The sequence below is a fragment of the Pistacia vera genome, unplaced genomic scaffold, assembly GCF_008641045.1.
Source record: "Pistacia vera cultivar Batoury unplaced genomic scaffold, PisVer_v2 Contig722, whole genome shotgun sequence".
Classification (NCBI taxonomy): domain Eukaryota; kingdom Viridiplantae; phylum Streptophyta; class Magnoliopsida; order Sapindales; family Anacardiaceae; genus Pistacia; species Pistacia vera.
The window spans coordinates 150325-167054 of NW_022196582.1; the positions used below are offsets into that span (position 1 = coordinate 150325).

Below are 16730 nucleotides of genomic sequence, written 5' to 3' on the forward strand. Positions count from 1 at the left end.
AATGCAAGGTACATTGGGCCTGATAAAAGTCCAAGTCATAACAAGAGAAAATCAATGTTTAAGAGACAAAATGTGACAAAATACCCATTCATACTTCACGTTTTGATGCATTTCCGCCATAGCCGTTTAATAAATAAGCTAATAGGATGGGACATGCATCAAAACGTGGACTATGAAAAACCATGAATCCACAACAACGAGATAATAAATTAAGATGAAATGATTTAAGAACCCAACGTTAGCTAGCTAGTCAAACAAATTCTTCAATGCGTTGCGTTTTCCGCATGGTTCTGGCGGCAACACTTTTTCGTTTTCCCTTTGAGTAATAACTTGAATGGAGGAAGCGACTGCATCAACATTATCGCCTAAAATCAGTCCTTGCTTTTGCATATAATCCCATTTGTCTTGTAAGAGATAAAAGAAAGCCAAGAAACAGATCTCAGCCGTGAAAAGTATAGTAAAAATTGTAGTGCTTCTTGAAGTTTTATCATGGTAAGCTTTTAAACCAGTGTAGATGTTGATGATCCCCACAAGAGAAATCATTGTTCCAAATAACCAATGAAGAAAGTACCATGTACTTCTTCTTATATTTCCTCTGCAGAAAAAGAAAGATTATCTGGTAAATTAATTAACATTAATCTAAGTTGGTGAAACATGCGGTACTTACAATATTAGTTTGAATCAAAATGGATATCTTTAATGACTTACCTAGGAGGCCTGAAGAATCCAATCAAGGCTTGCACCCACATGGCTCCATAAAGTGCTAGACCTAACTTTTGGTGACTGTTATCAAACGAATTCTCGAAGTTCTTGATGGACATGACAGCTCCAATTGTCACTAGAACCACTGAAAGTATCTGTAACAGCATTAAAGGAAAATAATATATATATATTGTTGGATAGTTACGAATGACCAATTTAATATGGAACTCTGCTTAGTGCTGACAAAGATAGTTCATGTTGGCATAGATCATCAAACAAAATCTTGAAAATTGACAAACCAAGATTCTGCAGTAATAGATTGAATAAAAACAACATAATCACTCCCTTTTCTTGTTATTCAAGATTAAATGATAGATATGGTTAGTTAAAATTGGTTTATTTAATTAACTATACATATAGCAATCAGTTGCAGGCTACTTGAGAAAAAGAAATAGAAAGTTATGGACACTTTGATTAAAGTTAAAGTGGTTTCAATGATGCATTACACCACTATCAAGATTTCATATGATTACATCTCTTGTGACTCTAAAGAAGGGTTTAATTTTCTTTCAAGTAAAAATGAATTTCCTAATTTTGCATCATGAAAATAGATTATCCTAGCCAGTTTTGCAGAAGAATAGAAGATTGAAGAAGTGAGAGTACCTGCAAAATAATATGGAGATAGAAGAACACTTTAGCTTCTCTGCTTCCAATTTCCTATTTACTGGACATTCTGATAGTTAGTATCCCAACAGGCATTAAGAACCCTATTGAAGCCCACAAGAGAAGACCATGAACTGTAATATTTGATGCCATCTGAGGACTCAACTGCAGATAAATATTCATGTTAACAGACAAAAGAAGGAGAAAGGATGTTGCAACTAAACTGTTGTGAAAAGCAAAATACTTGAACACTGGTTTCGTTTTAACATGTAAAAACATTATAATCATTGCCCGGATTTTTAGGTTTGGAGTAATGATAGATTCAGTTTTTAAAATTATTTTATTGTGTTTTTCCACTACACTAATCTGATCATTTTCTTACACTTACCTTTTTCAAAAACGATATAAAACTTCGCTAAGTCGTTACAGAAGCGGTACGATGTCAAACGAGAGAGCGCGGTGAGCTCAGTAACGTCGTGCTCACTGCTAGGAAGACTGCTAAAACATTGAAGTCGTTCTAAGCTCACTTCAGAGACGAAGTTCTACTTGACGTGTACTGCAAAACAAAGAAAATGTAGGGTTAGTTCGCTTGTCGAACTAGGAAACCCTCTTTATTCGCACAAAGATTGGATTTCTTACTAGCTTCCAAGGCAAAAGTGTTAACCTCCCCGACCTCATAGAAAAAATAATGGGAGTCCCAATTCGAAACCCTCTTGGGACTCCGACCAAACCGTTAAAGTGTACTATCCTTGCGTTAGAGAGATAGTATGTTTGGTCTTAACTCTTTTTCAACCTATACAGGTGGACAAGTCTTTCCACCGATAGCTAGCCTAACTCAGCTATCATATATGTTGTGTACATACTTACAATAATTATGTACGAATTCCTCATCAATTGGAGGGGAGCAATGCCAAACCTATTCAATATGTTGGCGAAAAAATAATGAGGGGAATGGACATCATATACCACAAGAGTGTATTTGAAATTGCTGCCTAACCTGCTAGGGGATTTTTTCGAGAGATGTCTCTCGAACCCCTTAATGGAATTCGAGTCACATAAAAGTCTTTTATGTGCTCGAGATCATCGGCCCCAATCGAGGAACTTGGTTCCTTCCGAGGCCTAGGAACTAGAGATCTCCTTGGCGGGGGAGTCTTCGCAGAAGCATTGTCTGAGGAGCCCACAACATCGCTGTCCGAGGAGCCCATAACATCGCTGTCCAAGCTCCTTACAACAAAGTCCTCAAAAACTTCTGGGACTACTTCCTGTAAAAGCCGAAGTGCCAAGGAATTTAAAAGACAATCTATACTATGGCTGCTAGACAAAAACATGGTGGAAGCGTGCCTCTGGATACCTAAAACAAAAGTGACCAAGTGTCAAAGCTCAAAATCTTGACGACCTATCCACACTTTGCTTTCAGTTCAAGCATCCAGGATAGCTTGCATCGATCAAGAGATACGAGCGAGCTACCACGATTCCTGCAGCCACCTCCTTAAACCCTCCTAAAACCCAAACTAGTGAGTCTACACAAAAAAAAAAAAAAAAAAAAAAAAAAAAAAAAAAAAAAAAAAAAAAAACCCTAAAAAAGCTAATGTGGCCATGACAATGGCCACCCTCAACAACACAGAAAGCTTGAAATAAATAAGGGAGAAGACAAGAGCCTTACTGGAGTGTAAAACGTGGTGCGAGTTCGTCGGAAAGTTGTCGTAAATTCGAAAGAGCAACGACGGAATAAAAAGAAAGTGGCTATGAAGTATTGCAAGTGTGTATTTTTTATGAAGGATGCCCGCTTTTATAGTGGTGAGCATGGGAGACGAAGAGGTGAGATTCGACTGTAACCGCCGATCTGTAGAAAATCTTAGCCCTCCATTCGCTGAACAATCCTAATTGCTCAACATGTCACGTGTCAACCATCCACAAAGGGCGATCAACCGTCAGAATTTTGCAATCATAACCGTCGTCGCACACTTCACGCGTGGACAGCTGTAGTCGCCCACACGCAACAAAAAGTAATTGCAAAAGCTAGTTGCATTTAATGTGACATGACTGTGTGAAAATTACTCGCATGCCCCTCATTTCAAATTCCAGGTTTATCGTGAATGTCACAGCAGAAAAAAAGGCTAAGTCTTGTTAATGTCGACTGAGATTAAGTCCAACTCATGAAGCTTGGCCAAACCTGCATTCAACATACAACTTTTAAAGTTCAAGCTTAATATCAAATCAAACAAAAAGTCTTCGAAGCTCGAAAAGAGCATAGCGGAGAAGTGAGAGTTCTGCGAGGTTATAGTTCGACCTAGAATCAGTTCGGCTCAACACTTGTCCGACCCAGCATAAGCCCATCGAGATATAGCTCGACCTAGCATAAGCTAGTCACTACCAATCCTGACAGTTATTCAAGCAAATCACAGATAAGCTCAGATCCCGGATATTTCGGAAGAGATCAGATCAACAACAATGATAGCGCGATCTTAGCGCTCAATCATGAGAATATCAAAGTTGCACTTCCACCTTGATTGTAGTTCTTTTAATTTCGCTCTTTCCTTTGTAAGAAACTTGTCTATAAACCCCCCCAACGATGAAAAAGGGGTTAGCAAATCATTCTAGGCATATTACTATTTTCTTGTAAGCTCTCTAAGAAAAAAGAAATATAGTGGACGTAGGCTCAAGATTATAACTTGTCGAACTACTTTAAAAATTAATTATGTTCTTTACATTACTGTTCTGACTTTCATATTACTTTGTTGATTATCTTTAATCACTCACACATCGTTTTCGGTTCCACTAAGGTCAATCGGATCACTCTAGTCAATCAGATCACTCTAGTTGATATAATTCTTGCATCAACAATCTACACGCGTATTATTTTATCAAAATTGAGAAGCGATCCAACTAATACAATTCCAGCTGTTTCATGAATAAAGTGTGGCCAATTAAGTAATCAAGAAAACTGCTTTTAAAAAATATGGAATTGTAGAGAGAAAAAAGAATGTATCTTTGTATATATAGGTAACATTAAAGTAATTACAGATTCATTTAACAATTAAATATAATCAATCTACAAGAGAACTGCATAGCTTTTAAGTTGAATGAATGAGAAGTATCCAAGTTCACATTGAAGAAATGAAGATTAATCACTACTCACTAGTGATTAAACAGTTTGAAGGAAATCGCTATTCTTGATCTTGAAGCGGCCACTTTGGACTTTCAATTTCCTTGCTAGTAAACTGATATCGACGCCTTTGATTATCTCGTAGAACTCCGGCCTAAGTCAATTTGGTTTTCTTAAACCACTGCCACTTTCCTCTTCTTTCGCACTTTGTCTTCACTGTGGTCTCTGCGTCTTTTTTAGCTTTTTAATGAGTTCTGAGCTGTTTTAAAATATTGGGCTTATTGATTTTGGTAGTGGGCTGGATTTTTATATAGTAAAAAAAATTATAATTGATAGGATTAACTAATTTTATTATTATAATGAGATTATATAATTACAAAAATTATTATTTTGATTTCTTATTTTATAATTCATATTTTATTAGTATATTAGGATTTTAATTTAGTATTTCAATTGCCTATTTTTTAAAAGGATAGAAGTTTGTGTCTTAAAACCAATAAAGATAAGTATAATTGATGGAAGTGTTGTATGGTCAATTGATGTGAAGCCACAGACAATTGTCAATTGTTTTAAGCATTGCAAAATTAGGACCCTTGATATCAATGAATTACAAGTTACAAATGAAGTTGATGAGAAATATCAAAGAGTCATTGCAGAATTAAGTGATCAAATTTAACAACTTCACTATACTAATCGAATGGATGTTAATGTTTTCCTTAATCATGTAAATGAGTAACAAGTCATGTATGCTTTAATTGAAAAATAAATCGAATGGAAGTTTAAAGATGCGATAACAACTTTAAGGTATAAATCATTGTCTCAAACAACTTCAGATAAACATATTATTTCATCTTAAACCTTTAATGTAACATAACATATATATTTTTTTTTTTTTTTTTACAATAATATTACTATGTAAGATGTAACTTTCTTAGACGGGAATTAAAAAATTATATTTATTGCAATCTTTTATGATGTGATAAAAGTTATTAATATTACTAAGAAAGTTATATTATAAAGTAAAACTGGAGTTATTGACATTTCACTAATAGATTAAAGAAACCTTAGATACCTCATTTCAAAATTTTAAAATTATTTTTGGATACATGTTTTAACTCCAAAGTACATAATAGGCCAGTTTCTTCAATATTCTACGTCATCAGCTAAGAACTCGTAGAAACCATGCAGTAGCCAATGGCGACCCCACTTCGAGGCCTGCCCCAATTGGCATAACGGCCTCACTTTGGGCCGGATCTCAGCACCGTAAAAGCTCGTGAAATAAGCATGGTGTTATTTTAGCCCCACCAATGTCTTTGTAAACATCATTAATAATTAAGTATCTGTAAACTCAATGAATCCCAATCCCCCAACAATTAAGTCAAAAGAAAAATGACAACAACAACGAATCTAAAATCATTTGAAGCAAAAAATCTCAAAAAGCTAAAACCATGAAATTTCTTCACTTAAAAAATATATTCTACAATTAAAGTTATCCAATTATCTAAAAACACATAATTTATATGAGAAATTTGTATATGAAATATTATCCATATATATATATCTAAACTATTAAAGCATGCTTAAACCCCATAAATACGCAACAAATCGAAGTAATTATTATTTCAAGTTCGTTCAAAATCAAAACTCAATCAACACAATGCCTTGCAAATTGCTAAAAACGAAACGACATACATAGAATATTCAGAAATCAATTGTGTGATACGAATTTGTTTTTTGAATCATACTGATATTTCAGAAATTTTTAGGATTGGGGATTGAAATACTGACTTTATTTCATAAACTTTTATTTATTACATGAGATTTAAAAAAAAGGTAGGTGGTTCGTGCAACAAGCATATATATACTAAATACAGTGATCTTTAATTCGTTATATCACTTATATATTCATATGTCAATGGAATGGGATTAACAAGTAGTGATAAGACACGATCTTTAGTTTCATGGTCTGGAATACCGAACCCATCTCCGTATGGTACATGCATTGAGCCATCTGGCGACGTTCAGTGCAATTTCTATAAACAGTGTTGGACAGTGAGGATTTTCTAGTCGTTCTTTGTTCATCTTCATCCATGTACTGTAATCATTCTAGTATGTGTTCACGCGCTCTTTTAGATGCTCCAGTTTCGTGCATGTAACATTGAATAGATTTAGTAACATCCCCTCTTTTTAACTCGTCCTAAATCAGAGAAACAGAAAAAAGAAAAAGTTCATTGATTAAATCAAGAATAATTGAAAACTATAACTAAAATCAATTAGAAATTGTCGTGTTGCTTACAGATGATGTTCCCAAGTCATCTGCAAGTCGGAAAATCATTGATGACCAACGAATTATGTTGTTATATTCTTCCAAGCATTCCAACGCCTCCTTTGTAATTGGATTTGTAATGAAGAAATAAGCGTGTACTAAAATCACAGGACCTGATATAGAAACCCATGCATTCTCAATGTATTCTGCAAGTGTTGGGATGTATCCGCTATGGTACCATTTTGCCTCCAACAAATAGGATTTACATATATCTGCCCACTGGTGTAATTTAATGTTAATATATTTAATTATAATGAAAATTTATGTAAATATTCTGTAAAAATTAATTAAATTACCGCTTTCTTTAGGTAAGGAATAATATCAACTCCGTGTGCTTTGAGAGCATCTAAAGCCATTTCGTTTATGGTAGTGTGGAGAACTAAAAAACAAATCTTCATATACTCCGGAAGTTGCTCCATTGCATTGACGTCCCATCTAAATTACAGTGCAAAATTTGAAATTAATTTCATGTTAGAAATAGCAGACTGCAGGGAGTTAAATATGTATTAAAACTACCCATCACCACCAACCTCTCAACAACATCGGTAAAGAGCTCAAGTTCATTCAAGGTACCATAAACGTCATAGACATCATCAATGGTCGTAACGAAAGCATTGACCTTTGTGGCCATTCTCCTAAAATATCCAAACTCAGGTTTGAACATGAATCCCACATTCAATAAGAAATTCTCCACCAGTCTGTCCCTTGCAAAGCTTAACTTCTCCGGAAGACCTGTATTTCCCCACCACCTTCATAAGACAAGAAGCATTCTTAATTATATCTGTCTAAATACATCAACTCATATAAGATCAGACAAATTAGATCTATCTAGTCTCAAATCAACTAATATACACGCTCTGAATTAGCTTGCCTCGTAGCTCTTAACGTACCTTGATGAATATTTTAGATCATCTTGGTGCGTTGCTTGTACCATGTCGAAATCCAGTTTAGCAAGCTCAAGCACGGCATTGTTCATGTCAGGTCTTCTCTCATATACATCTATGAACCACCTTGCCTCCAATCTTAGCATCCTCCAATTCAGTGGAAGCTCCAATGCATGGCTCACTAGAGTGGAGAGATATTGATCTTTGTTATCTTTCACATATGCCTTAAGGTATGAGGTCGTGAGACTTCTAATATCATGGAAGATCGCATTCTCTCCTTCTTTTAAAAGAAATGCAGCTTCATACAAAGATAAAATTCCTTTGCAATCATCTTTGAGGCATGACTTGAAGTTTCGCTTCTCATCCCTGAAATTATTGAAAATTTCTGAAAAGAAAAAAAAAATCATGACATTATTATTTCCATCACATGATGTTTCCGAGATTTAAAAGAATCAATGTCTGGCATGATGTTTCCAAGATTTAATATTTGACTATTATTGATTTTTGTTTCTAATGTTTCTTCTTTATCCATTTTAAATACCTGTTGATATGTCGTAGCCATGTTGTCTCAAGAGTCTGAATTCAAGAGCTACGGCATATAAACTTTTCTGTTTTTGGTTTTTTTTATATATGCTATTCAGAATGCTCTTAATTTCATACTCAAAGTGATACGATATTCCAAGTCTTTGCAAATCATCAACGAGCTCCAGTTGATGTAAAGGATCCACCATAGTGTCCAGCATCAGCCTCACATCTTTTTTCAGCTTTTTCACTCGCTGGGCCCATGATTCTCCCTGCATGATTAAACTTTTGTCAGGCAACCGCAGCAATTAATTTCATACTACTATAACATTAAAAAAATTAATAGAATTATAATCCTTAGAAAAGATTAAGGACATAGACCACATATTCACTCTTCAACGATTGAACATAATCAAAGCTCCAAATGGAAGGTTGGTAATTGGCTGATCGCCTGACAATGGTTTCATCACACATTTTAATGGAAGCCTTGCATTGAACTCCACTAGGAAAGACAACATTTTTGCTAAATGATGCAATTGAGATGCGATAATTTGTAGGCGGCAGTCTGCTGAAAGTAGTAGCAGCGAGTGAAGTGAGGTGGGGAAGAGCCATATTTTGATTTAAAGGTTTCAAAGTCAAAGTAAATTTTAATGGTGAAAGTAGATGCAGGATTACTTGTGACTGTGTGGGGCATAAAATGTACTAGGTTTGTGGAACAAAGAGCAAGGATGCTGCAAGCACGAAAGCTCAGAAACTATTGTTTATGCACTAATACTAATGCAACTATATCAAACTACGTGACTTCTGTTAAATTCACGCTTGTGTGCCAAGGAAAGTAAATATATAGAGGGTGAAATGTTACTAGATCTTTCTTCGACGACACGTGATCTCAAAATCTGGGCTTCAGAATTTTGTGTGGTTCTAATTCATTGTAATTTCAACTCAACGGATAAAATGTCAAAGTTTATGGTCGGTTATTGTTGAAAATCTGATTAATAATGGTAGTACGAGAGATTGATAGCCACATAAGTTAAAGTCAACAGTAAGTTCCTGAAGGAAGAAGCAAATGAACACTCACTATTTCGAGTAGCTTTTGAGATATTCATCAAAGTCACTCTTTCATTTATTTTATGTTACTTAAATTTATATACAAATTTTTATAAAGCTTATTTATCCATGTAGCATTATTCCTCGCTTAGTCACACAAGACGCAAGTCATATAATTGATGCGTGACTCACCATATTTTATGGTCGATTGAGTGGTTTAATTTTTTTAAATAATATCATATTTATAACAAAATCACACTTAAATATTCAATTTTTTTTCTTTGATTGCGTCGGATTTATTGGTTTACAATAAAATATTTTAAATTAGGGGCCCTTTTGGTACATTATTTGAAATATCATGGCTCTGTTTGATAAATTTTTTATAATAACATTTTTGAAAAATAGGATAGGACTCTAACAAGTTTTTGGTACATTTCTGAATAGCCTTTTCTGAAAATATTTAAATTTTTTTAACCCCCTAAGTTTATTAATTTAACTAAACACCCCCATAATAAAGTTTATAAATTGATAAAAACACCCCCACATATTGCCAGTAGTCGGCCACCATCGTCCAAAGGTGGTTGGGATCTTCTAGAATGACGCACGACCAGTTAGATCTGGCCGATCATGCGTCGATCTAGCTAGAAACTTCCAAATCTACAGCCACAGATCTGGCCGTTGACAGCCAAATATGGCCAGATCTAATCATCATTAACGGTCATATCTTGGCTGTCGTTTAGCCATCGTCAATGGCCAGATGTGGCCAGAAACGAACAAATTGGCACACGACCAGTCAGATCTAATCGTTCATACGTCGTTATGACATTGGCGAACAGCAGTGGCACAGCGACGATGGTGGCTACTAGTGGGTGACAATGGCTTGGTTGGATGAGAGTGTTTTCGTTAATTTTAAAACTTTTATTGAGAAAGTTAATTGTTAATGTTTTGAGTTGAGTTGAATAAAATAAGAGAGAATTGAGAATATTAAAACAAATGTGTATTAGGATATGATTGAATAGGATAATAGGATAGGATAGTGAAAAATAGGGAAACAAATGGAGGGATGATATTTTGATAAACAATTCTGAATATGATTAAATCAAACAAGATAGGATTCTAATATTGTGTTTGGTACATTTTTTTAAAACATTTTCTAAAAATATTTAGATTATTTTTTAACCTTCTACATTTGTTAATTTAGCTAAACAACCCCCCCCCCCCCCCCCCCAAAAAAAAAAAATTTACAACTTAGCAAAAACACATTTATCCACCCAAGTCACTGCCGATCGTCGACCACCATTGTCGAACAGCAGCCGATAGTCGTTGGAACAGTATATGAACAGTTGGATCTGGCCGTTCGTGCACCGATCTAGCCTTTCCGACCCAATCTACAACCATAATCAGGCCTTTTTTTTCAATAGAAAACAAGTCTCAACAGCCAAATGTGGCAAGAACTGGACAGATTGGCACACGACCAGCCAGATCCAACCGATTGTGCATCGTTATGATTCTGGCAGACGATAGTGGCACGGCAGCGACGGTGGCTACTAGCGGATGACAATGGCTTGGATGGGTGAGAGTGTTTTCGTTAATTTTAAAACTCTTATTGAGAAAGGTAATTGTTAATGTTTTGAGTTAAGTTGAATAAAATAGGAGAGAATTGAGAATATTAAAACAAATGTGTATTAGGATATGATTGAATAGGATAATAGGATAGGATGGTGAAAAAATAAGGAAACAAATGGAGGGATGATATTCTGATAAACAATTCTGAATATGATAGAATATGATTAAATCAAACATGATAGGATTTTAATATTGTGTTTGGTACATTTCTTGAAAACATTTTCTAAAAATATTTAGATTATTTTTTAAACTCCTACATTTGTTAATTTAGCTAAACACCCCCCTTCCCTAGCAATAAAAGTATATAAATTAGCAGACCCCCACTCACCCAACCGACTACCGGTAGCTAGCCACCACCACAGAACGGTGGCCAACAGTCGTTAGAATAGTGCACAATCAGCTGGATCTTGCTGGTTGTACACCGATCTGACCTTTTTCGGCCAGATCTACACCAGAATTTGACCAGATTTACATTATTTTTTAACCTCCTACATTTGTTAATTTAGCTAAACACCCTCCCCCCCAATAAAAGTTTAAAAATTAATAAAAACACCCCTTTCCACCCAAGTCACTGTCTATCGCCGACCACCACCACCGGACAGCAGCTAATAGTCGTTGGAACAATACATGAATAATTAGATTTGGTTAGTCGTGCGTCGACCTGGCCTTTTTCGACTAAATCTACTCTACGACCATAATCAAGCCGTTCTCCCCCACCCTGGCCGAAATTTTTCAATAGAAAAAAATCTTATTTGATTCGTATTAATTTTCAAACTAATGGTTCCAATAAATAAACAAATACATGTTTTGCTTTTTAATCCAAATATGATAATAAACAAATGATTTAAAAGAGGGAAGCCAAGCGGGGGCTATTATTCCCTAAATGATAATAGACCTAATTAACTTAATAAATGTACTATTAATAGCATAATTAATCAGGTTAAAGCATTACATATAATAATTTTCAAAACAAAACTCATACTCTCATATAACAATTTTCAAAGTTATTAAGGACGTCTCATAAAAAATGTATACATTTACCAATAAATTCCTTACTAATGACTCATTAAAATATATATATATTGTGACCGGTTTTAGGAAAAAGTTTTAATGAGTTTATACTTAATATACCACCGTGGATCTAGTTGGGAAAGACCAAATCGATGTATTACCGATCAATTTTGACTGGTAGTGTGTTGTTGTGATAGATTCTGGTCAACATCGACGGTGGTTGTCAGAATCTGATAACTATAAATAGGTAAAGATATTTTTATTAATTTATAAATTTTTTGTTGAGAGTATTTTTTATCGACCAATAAACTTAGGGGGTTTAAATAATTTTTTAATTTATATTGGATTTTAAAAATAGAAAAACAAATATGAATGAAATAAACGTGCGTTATTTTTTTTACACATGTTACGAGACATATCGTAGATGCAACTGTCAGTTAGTGCAACTCAATCCTAAAAGATTTGGCTGTTTGTAGGGCCCGGGACACGACAAAGAATTATCTCTATCTAAGTCAAATCTTAAGAACAATGAAAAATAATGCAAGGAATGAGAACGGTAACTGACAAGTCTGAAATTAGGCTAGCACAGCTTGTGCCATGTGTCACAAAAATTAAATAATATATTTTTAAAAATAATAAAATATATAAACTTCCTCATCTGACAATTCTCCCCTCACCAGTTTTTCATATGAGTCGGCCTTACTCTCCAGTGCCATCCTTCACCGCGCTTTCAACTCAAGTTTGTCCCTTCATTTATACACAGTGAAACAAACATTAGTATAAGAGTATACATACATCACTGGAATGAGAAATTAGCATAATCAAAATATCATTCATACAACCATCGAGGGGTTGGCTGATGATAAAAATGTTTGCTTTCTTTCTTGAGTTTTTAGATTCAAACCTTGGAATCACTTACTGCAATACTATTGTTGTAATTTATCTGGTCTTTTAGCTTTATAGGGTTTTTAATGAACCCCGAAGATTAGTTGGTGTGTATGTAAGCTAGTCCAAACATATATATATACTTTAAATAAATTAGGACCAATAAAAGGAACCACGTCTTCTAAAATGTAACTATGCCTCCATGACAGCTGAGCAAGCTGGGAAGAAGAGAGTTTCTAACTTTAGAATACTTTAAGAGGAATAGCAGGGGAGAGCTGTCATTAAATCATATTTACCATCTGTCTCTATAAATTTACATCTAACAATTTCCTTTTCAAATAACATATTTTCACTTAATTTATTTAGAAAAAATAATTGTAGATAAAAGGCGAACTTGGACTAGAAACATGGGTCACAGATAATAAATTGGGCTATTTTTTAGCATTGTTTTAAAAACTGGACCGGAGGGCAAATCGCTTTGATGGCCGGGTCACGGTTCAACCGATCCAACCGTTGGATCGTCGGTTGAACCGATGGTTTGACAGGTTTAAAATCTAACAAAAACACCCCTAATAATTACCATCATACCCTATAGGTTTGAAATCTAGCAAACACAACCCTGACTAAATGCAAATCGGCGATCAATTAGGAGAGCAGCAGCGACACACCAGGGAGGGTAGATCAGATGATGGGGAGGGCGAATCGGCAGCTAGTAAGTAGAGGCATCGTCGGAAAATGACAGATCGGTGGCGGAAGTCACTGGTCGCGGTTGCTTTTTTTGGTGAGATGATTGGATCTTCGTGAATAACGGCAAGGGAGCTTGGGAGAAGGTAGATCGGTGGCTGAGGAAGCCTGTCGATGTCGAAGAAGGCCGATCGACACCAGGAAATGGAAGAAAAATCTCGCGGCGAAGGTAGACGACGAAACGTCATGCAGCGGCTGGAGATGAAGCATGACAGCGCTGGAGAAAGTCAGAACTCAGAAGGTGGTTTCCGACAGTAAGGGAAGGTGGAAGATCGCCGAAAAAGAGGAGGTCATTGCCGGTTTGCATTTGGCCAGAGGGTGTGTTTGCTAGATTTGAAATCTTCAGGAACTGATGGTAATAATAAGGGGTGTGTTTGTTATATTTTAAACTTTAAATAGTTAAAATAAGTTACCCGACCCGGAGAAGGCCCCGGGTCCCGGTCCAACCGGTTGGATTGGCCGGTCCGGTCTGATTTTTAAAACAGTGTTTTTAAGTAGGTCCATTGTGACCAGGAAACCCAATAAGAAATATATGGACCGTATCAAGCTTAATTCTCAACTCAACAAAGCATTCAGAAAAGGAATTTAAACAAATTAAACCCTTAAAGAAAACAGCATTATTTCTTTCATATATTTAATCATTATTTACAAGCTTCATTACAAACTTGATAAATACTCTCATACAAATCATTCCTCTAAACAATCACCTAATGGCCATTAATGCAAGGTACATTGGGCCTGATAAAAGTCCAAGTCATAACAAGAGAACATCGATGTTTAAGAGACAAGATATGACAAAATACCCATTCATACTTCACGTTTTGATGCATTTCCGCAATAGCCGTTTAATAAATAAGCTAATAGGATGGGACATGCATCAAAACGTGGACTATGAAAAACCATGAATCCACATTAACAACGAAATAATAAATTAAGATGAAATTATTTAAGAACCCAACGTTAGCTAGCTAGTCAAACAAATTCCTCAATGCGTTGCGTTTTCCGCATGGTTCTGGCGGCAACACTTTTTCGTTTTCCCTTTGAGTAATAACTTGAATGGAGGAAGCGACTGCATCAACATTATCGCCTAAAATCAGTCCTTGCTTTTGCATATAATCCCATTTGTCTTGTAAGAGATAAAAGAAAGCCAAGAAACAGATCTCAGCCGTGAAAAGTATAGTAAAAATTGTAGTGCTTCTTGAAGTTTTATCATGGTAAGCTTTTAAACCAGTGTAGATGTTGATGATCCCCACAAGAGAAATCATTGTTCCAAATAACCAATGAAGAAAGTACCATGTACTTCTTCTTATATTTCCTCTGCAGAAGAAGAGAGAGATTATCTGGTAAATTAATTAACATCAATCTAAGTTGGTGAAACATGCAGTACTTACAATATTAGTTTGAATCAAAATGGATATCTTTAATGAATTACCTAGGAGGCCTGAAGAATCCAATCAAGGCTTGCACCCACATGGCTCCATAAAGTGCTAGACCTAACTTTTGGTGACTGTTATCAAACGAATTCTCGAAGTTCTTGATGGACATGACAGCTCCAATTGTCACTAGAACCACTGAAAGTATCTGTAACATCATTAAAGGAAAATAATATATATATATTGTTGAATAGTTACGAATGACCAATCTCATATGGAACTCTGCTTAGTTCATGTTGGCATAGATCATCAAACAAAATCTTGAAAATTGACAAACCAAGATTCTGCAGTAATAGATTGAATAAAAACAAAATAATCACTCCCTTTTCTTGTTATTCAAGATTAAATGATAGATATGATTAGTTAAAATTGGTTTATTTAATTAACTATACATATAGCAATCAGTTGCAGGCTACTTGAGAAAAAGAAATAGAAAGTTATGGACACTATGATTAAAGTTAAAGTGGTTTTAATGATGCATTACACCACTATCAAGATTTCATATGATTACATCTCTTGTGACTCTAAAGAAGGGTTTAATTTTCTTTCAAGTAAAAATGAATTTCCTAATTTTGCATCATGAAAATAGATTATCCTAGCCAATTTTGCAGAAGACTAGAAAAGTGAAGAAGTGAGAGTACCTGCAAAATAATATGGAGATAGAAGAACACTTTAGCTTCTCTGCTTCCAATTTCCTTTTTACTGGACATTCTGATAGTTAGTATCCCAACAGGCATTAAGAACCCTATTGAAGTCCACAAGAGAAGACCATGAACTGTAATATTTGATGCCATCTGAGGACTCAACTGCAAATAAATATTAATGTTAACAGACAAAAGAAGGAGAAAGGATGTTGAAACTAAACTGTTGTGAAAGGCAAAATACTTTAACAAAATTTGATTACCTTGTGTATATTTTCTTCTTTACTGATCTTGTGATTTCTGGAAGATTGACTAAACTCTTCATGGGATGAGCATCCAACAAATGGTAAAAGAATAACATAACATGAAGGAAGAATAAAAGATGCTAAAGAATGAAATTTTTGCATTCTTCAATCTCGAAAACAAAATAGGAAGAGCAACACAAACCCAGCAATATATCTATTTTTTTCTCCCGCACTGATCACAGAGAAACACTCAGCTTTTCATATTTTCATCATTCTTTATGTAGTGAGAAAGACCTGTTGGAATACAAATACACTTTATTGGATGGCAAGAAGAACATTCGAGCTTTATAAATTGAGAAAAGATTTATTTATTCTAACACTCCATAAAATGCACCTTCTTTTTGCATAAAGAAGCCAATGTGCTATGATTACCGAATAAAAAAGAAAAGCTACAAGTTACAATCAGTGTTTCCCTTATTCTCTTTGCTAAGATACAATTTTGTATGAGTTGTAGATTGTGACCACGGAGGTCGTAGTCTTTTTGAAGAGAAATTAAGGACTGTAAAAGGAGTAAACAAAGTGGGAATGAATTATGAATTGCTGATAATCCACAGATTTTTCAACGATGTGGGGTTGACATTGCTAGGCTTTTTGGTTTCATAAAGAGGAATGTGGGATGGCAATGCCCAAAGGAGTCAAATTTTGAATGAATTAGAAGTTGATGATCATCTTGAAGAAAGTTGATGGCTATATAGTGGGCACTAAGAATTAATAAACTTAAAAATTTATGTATTATACGTGCCGAATACATGTCATCTAGATGTAACCCTTATTTCAGATCTAAAACTAAATTCTAATTAATTTCCTCAAACACAAACAATTAATCAAGTTTGGC

The 16730-nt window shown here is 35.0% G+C and overlaps 2 protein-coding genes and 1 pseudogene across 2 annotated transcripts; all 3 read right to left on the minus strand.

Moving 5' to 3' along the window:
- Positions 1-246: 246 nt before the first annotated feature.
- LOC116114740 lies at positions 247-2693 on the minus strand (annotated as a pseudogene).
- Positions 2694-6351: 3658 nt separating this feature from the next.
- Positions 6352-8815, minus strand: LOC116114742 (terpene synthase 10-like). Its single transcript, XM_031400878.1, is given in 9 exon segments — positions 6352-6466; positions 6468-6577; positions 6579-6668; positions 6768-7016; positions 7094-7232; positions 7328-7546; positions 7688-8066; positions 8223-8475; positions 8585-8815. Coding segments are annotated over 9 exon segments (1785 nt in total).
- A 5319-nt stretch (positions 8816-14134) lies between these two features.
- On the minus strand, positions 14135-16215 carry LOC116114761 (cytochrome b561 domain-containing protein At4g18260-like). Its single transcript, XM_031400897.1, has 4 exons — positions 15854-16215; positions 15591-15755; positions 14949-15097; positions 14135-14833 (listed from the first exon to the last, which is right to left on the minus strand). Exons 1-4 carry the CDS (start codon positions 15995-15997, stop codon positions 14485-14487), a joined length of 807 nt encoding a protein of 268 aa, XP_031256757.1. The 5' UTR covers positions 15998-16215; the 3' UTR covers positions 14135-14484.
- Positions 16216-16730: the final 515 nt, after the last annotated feature.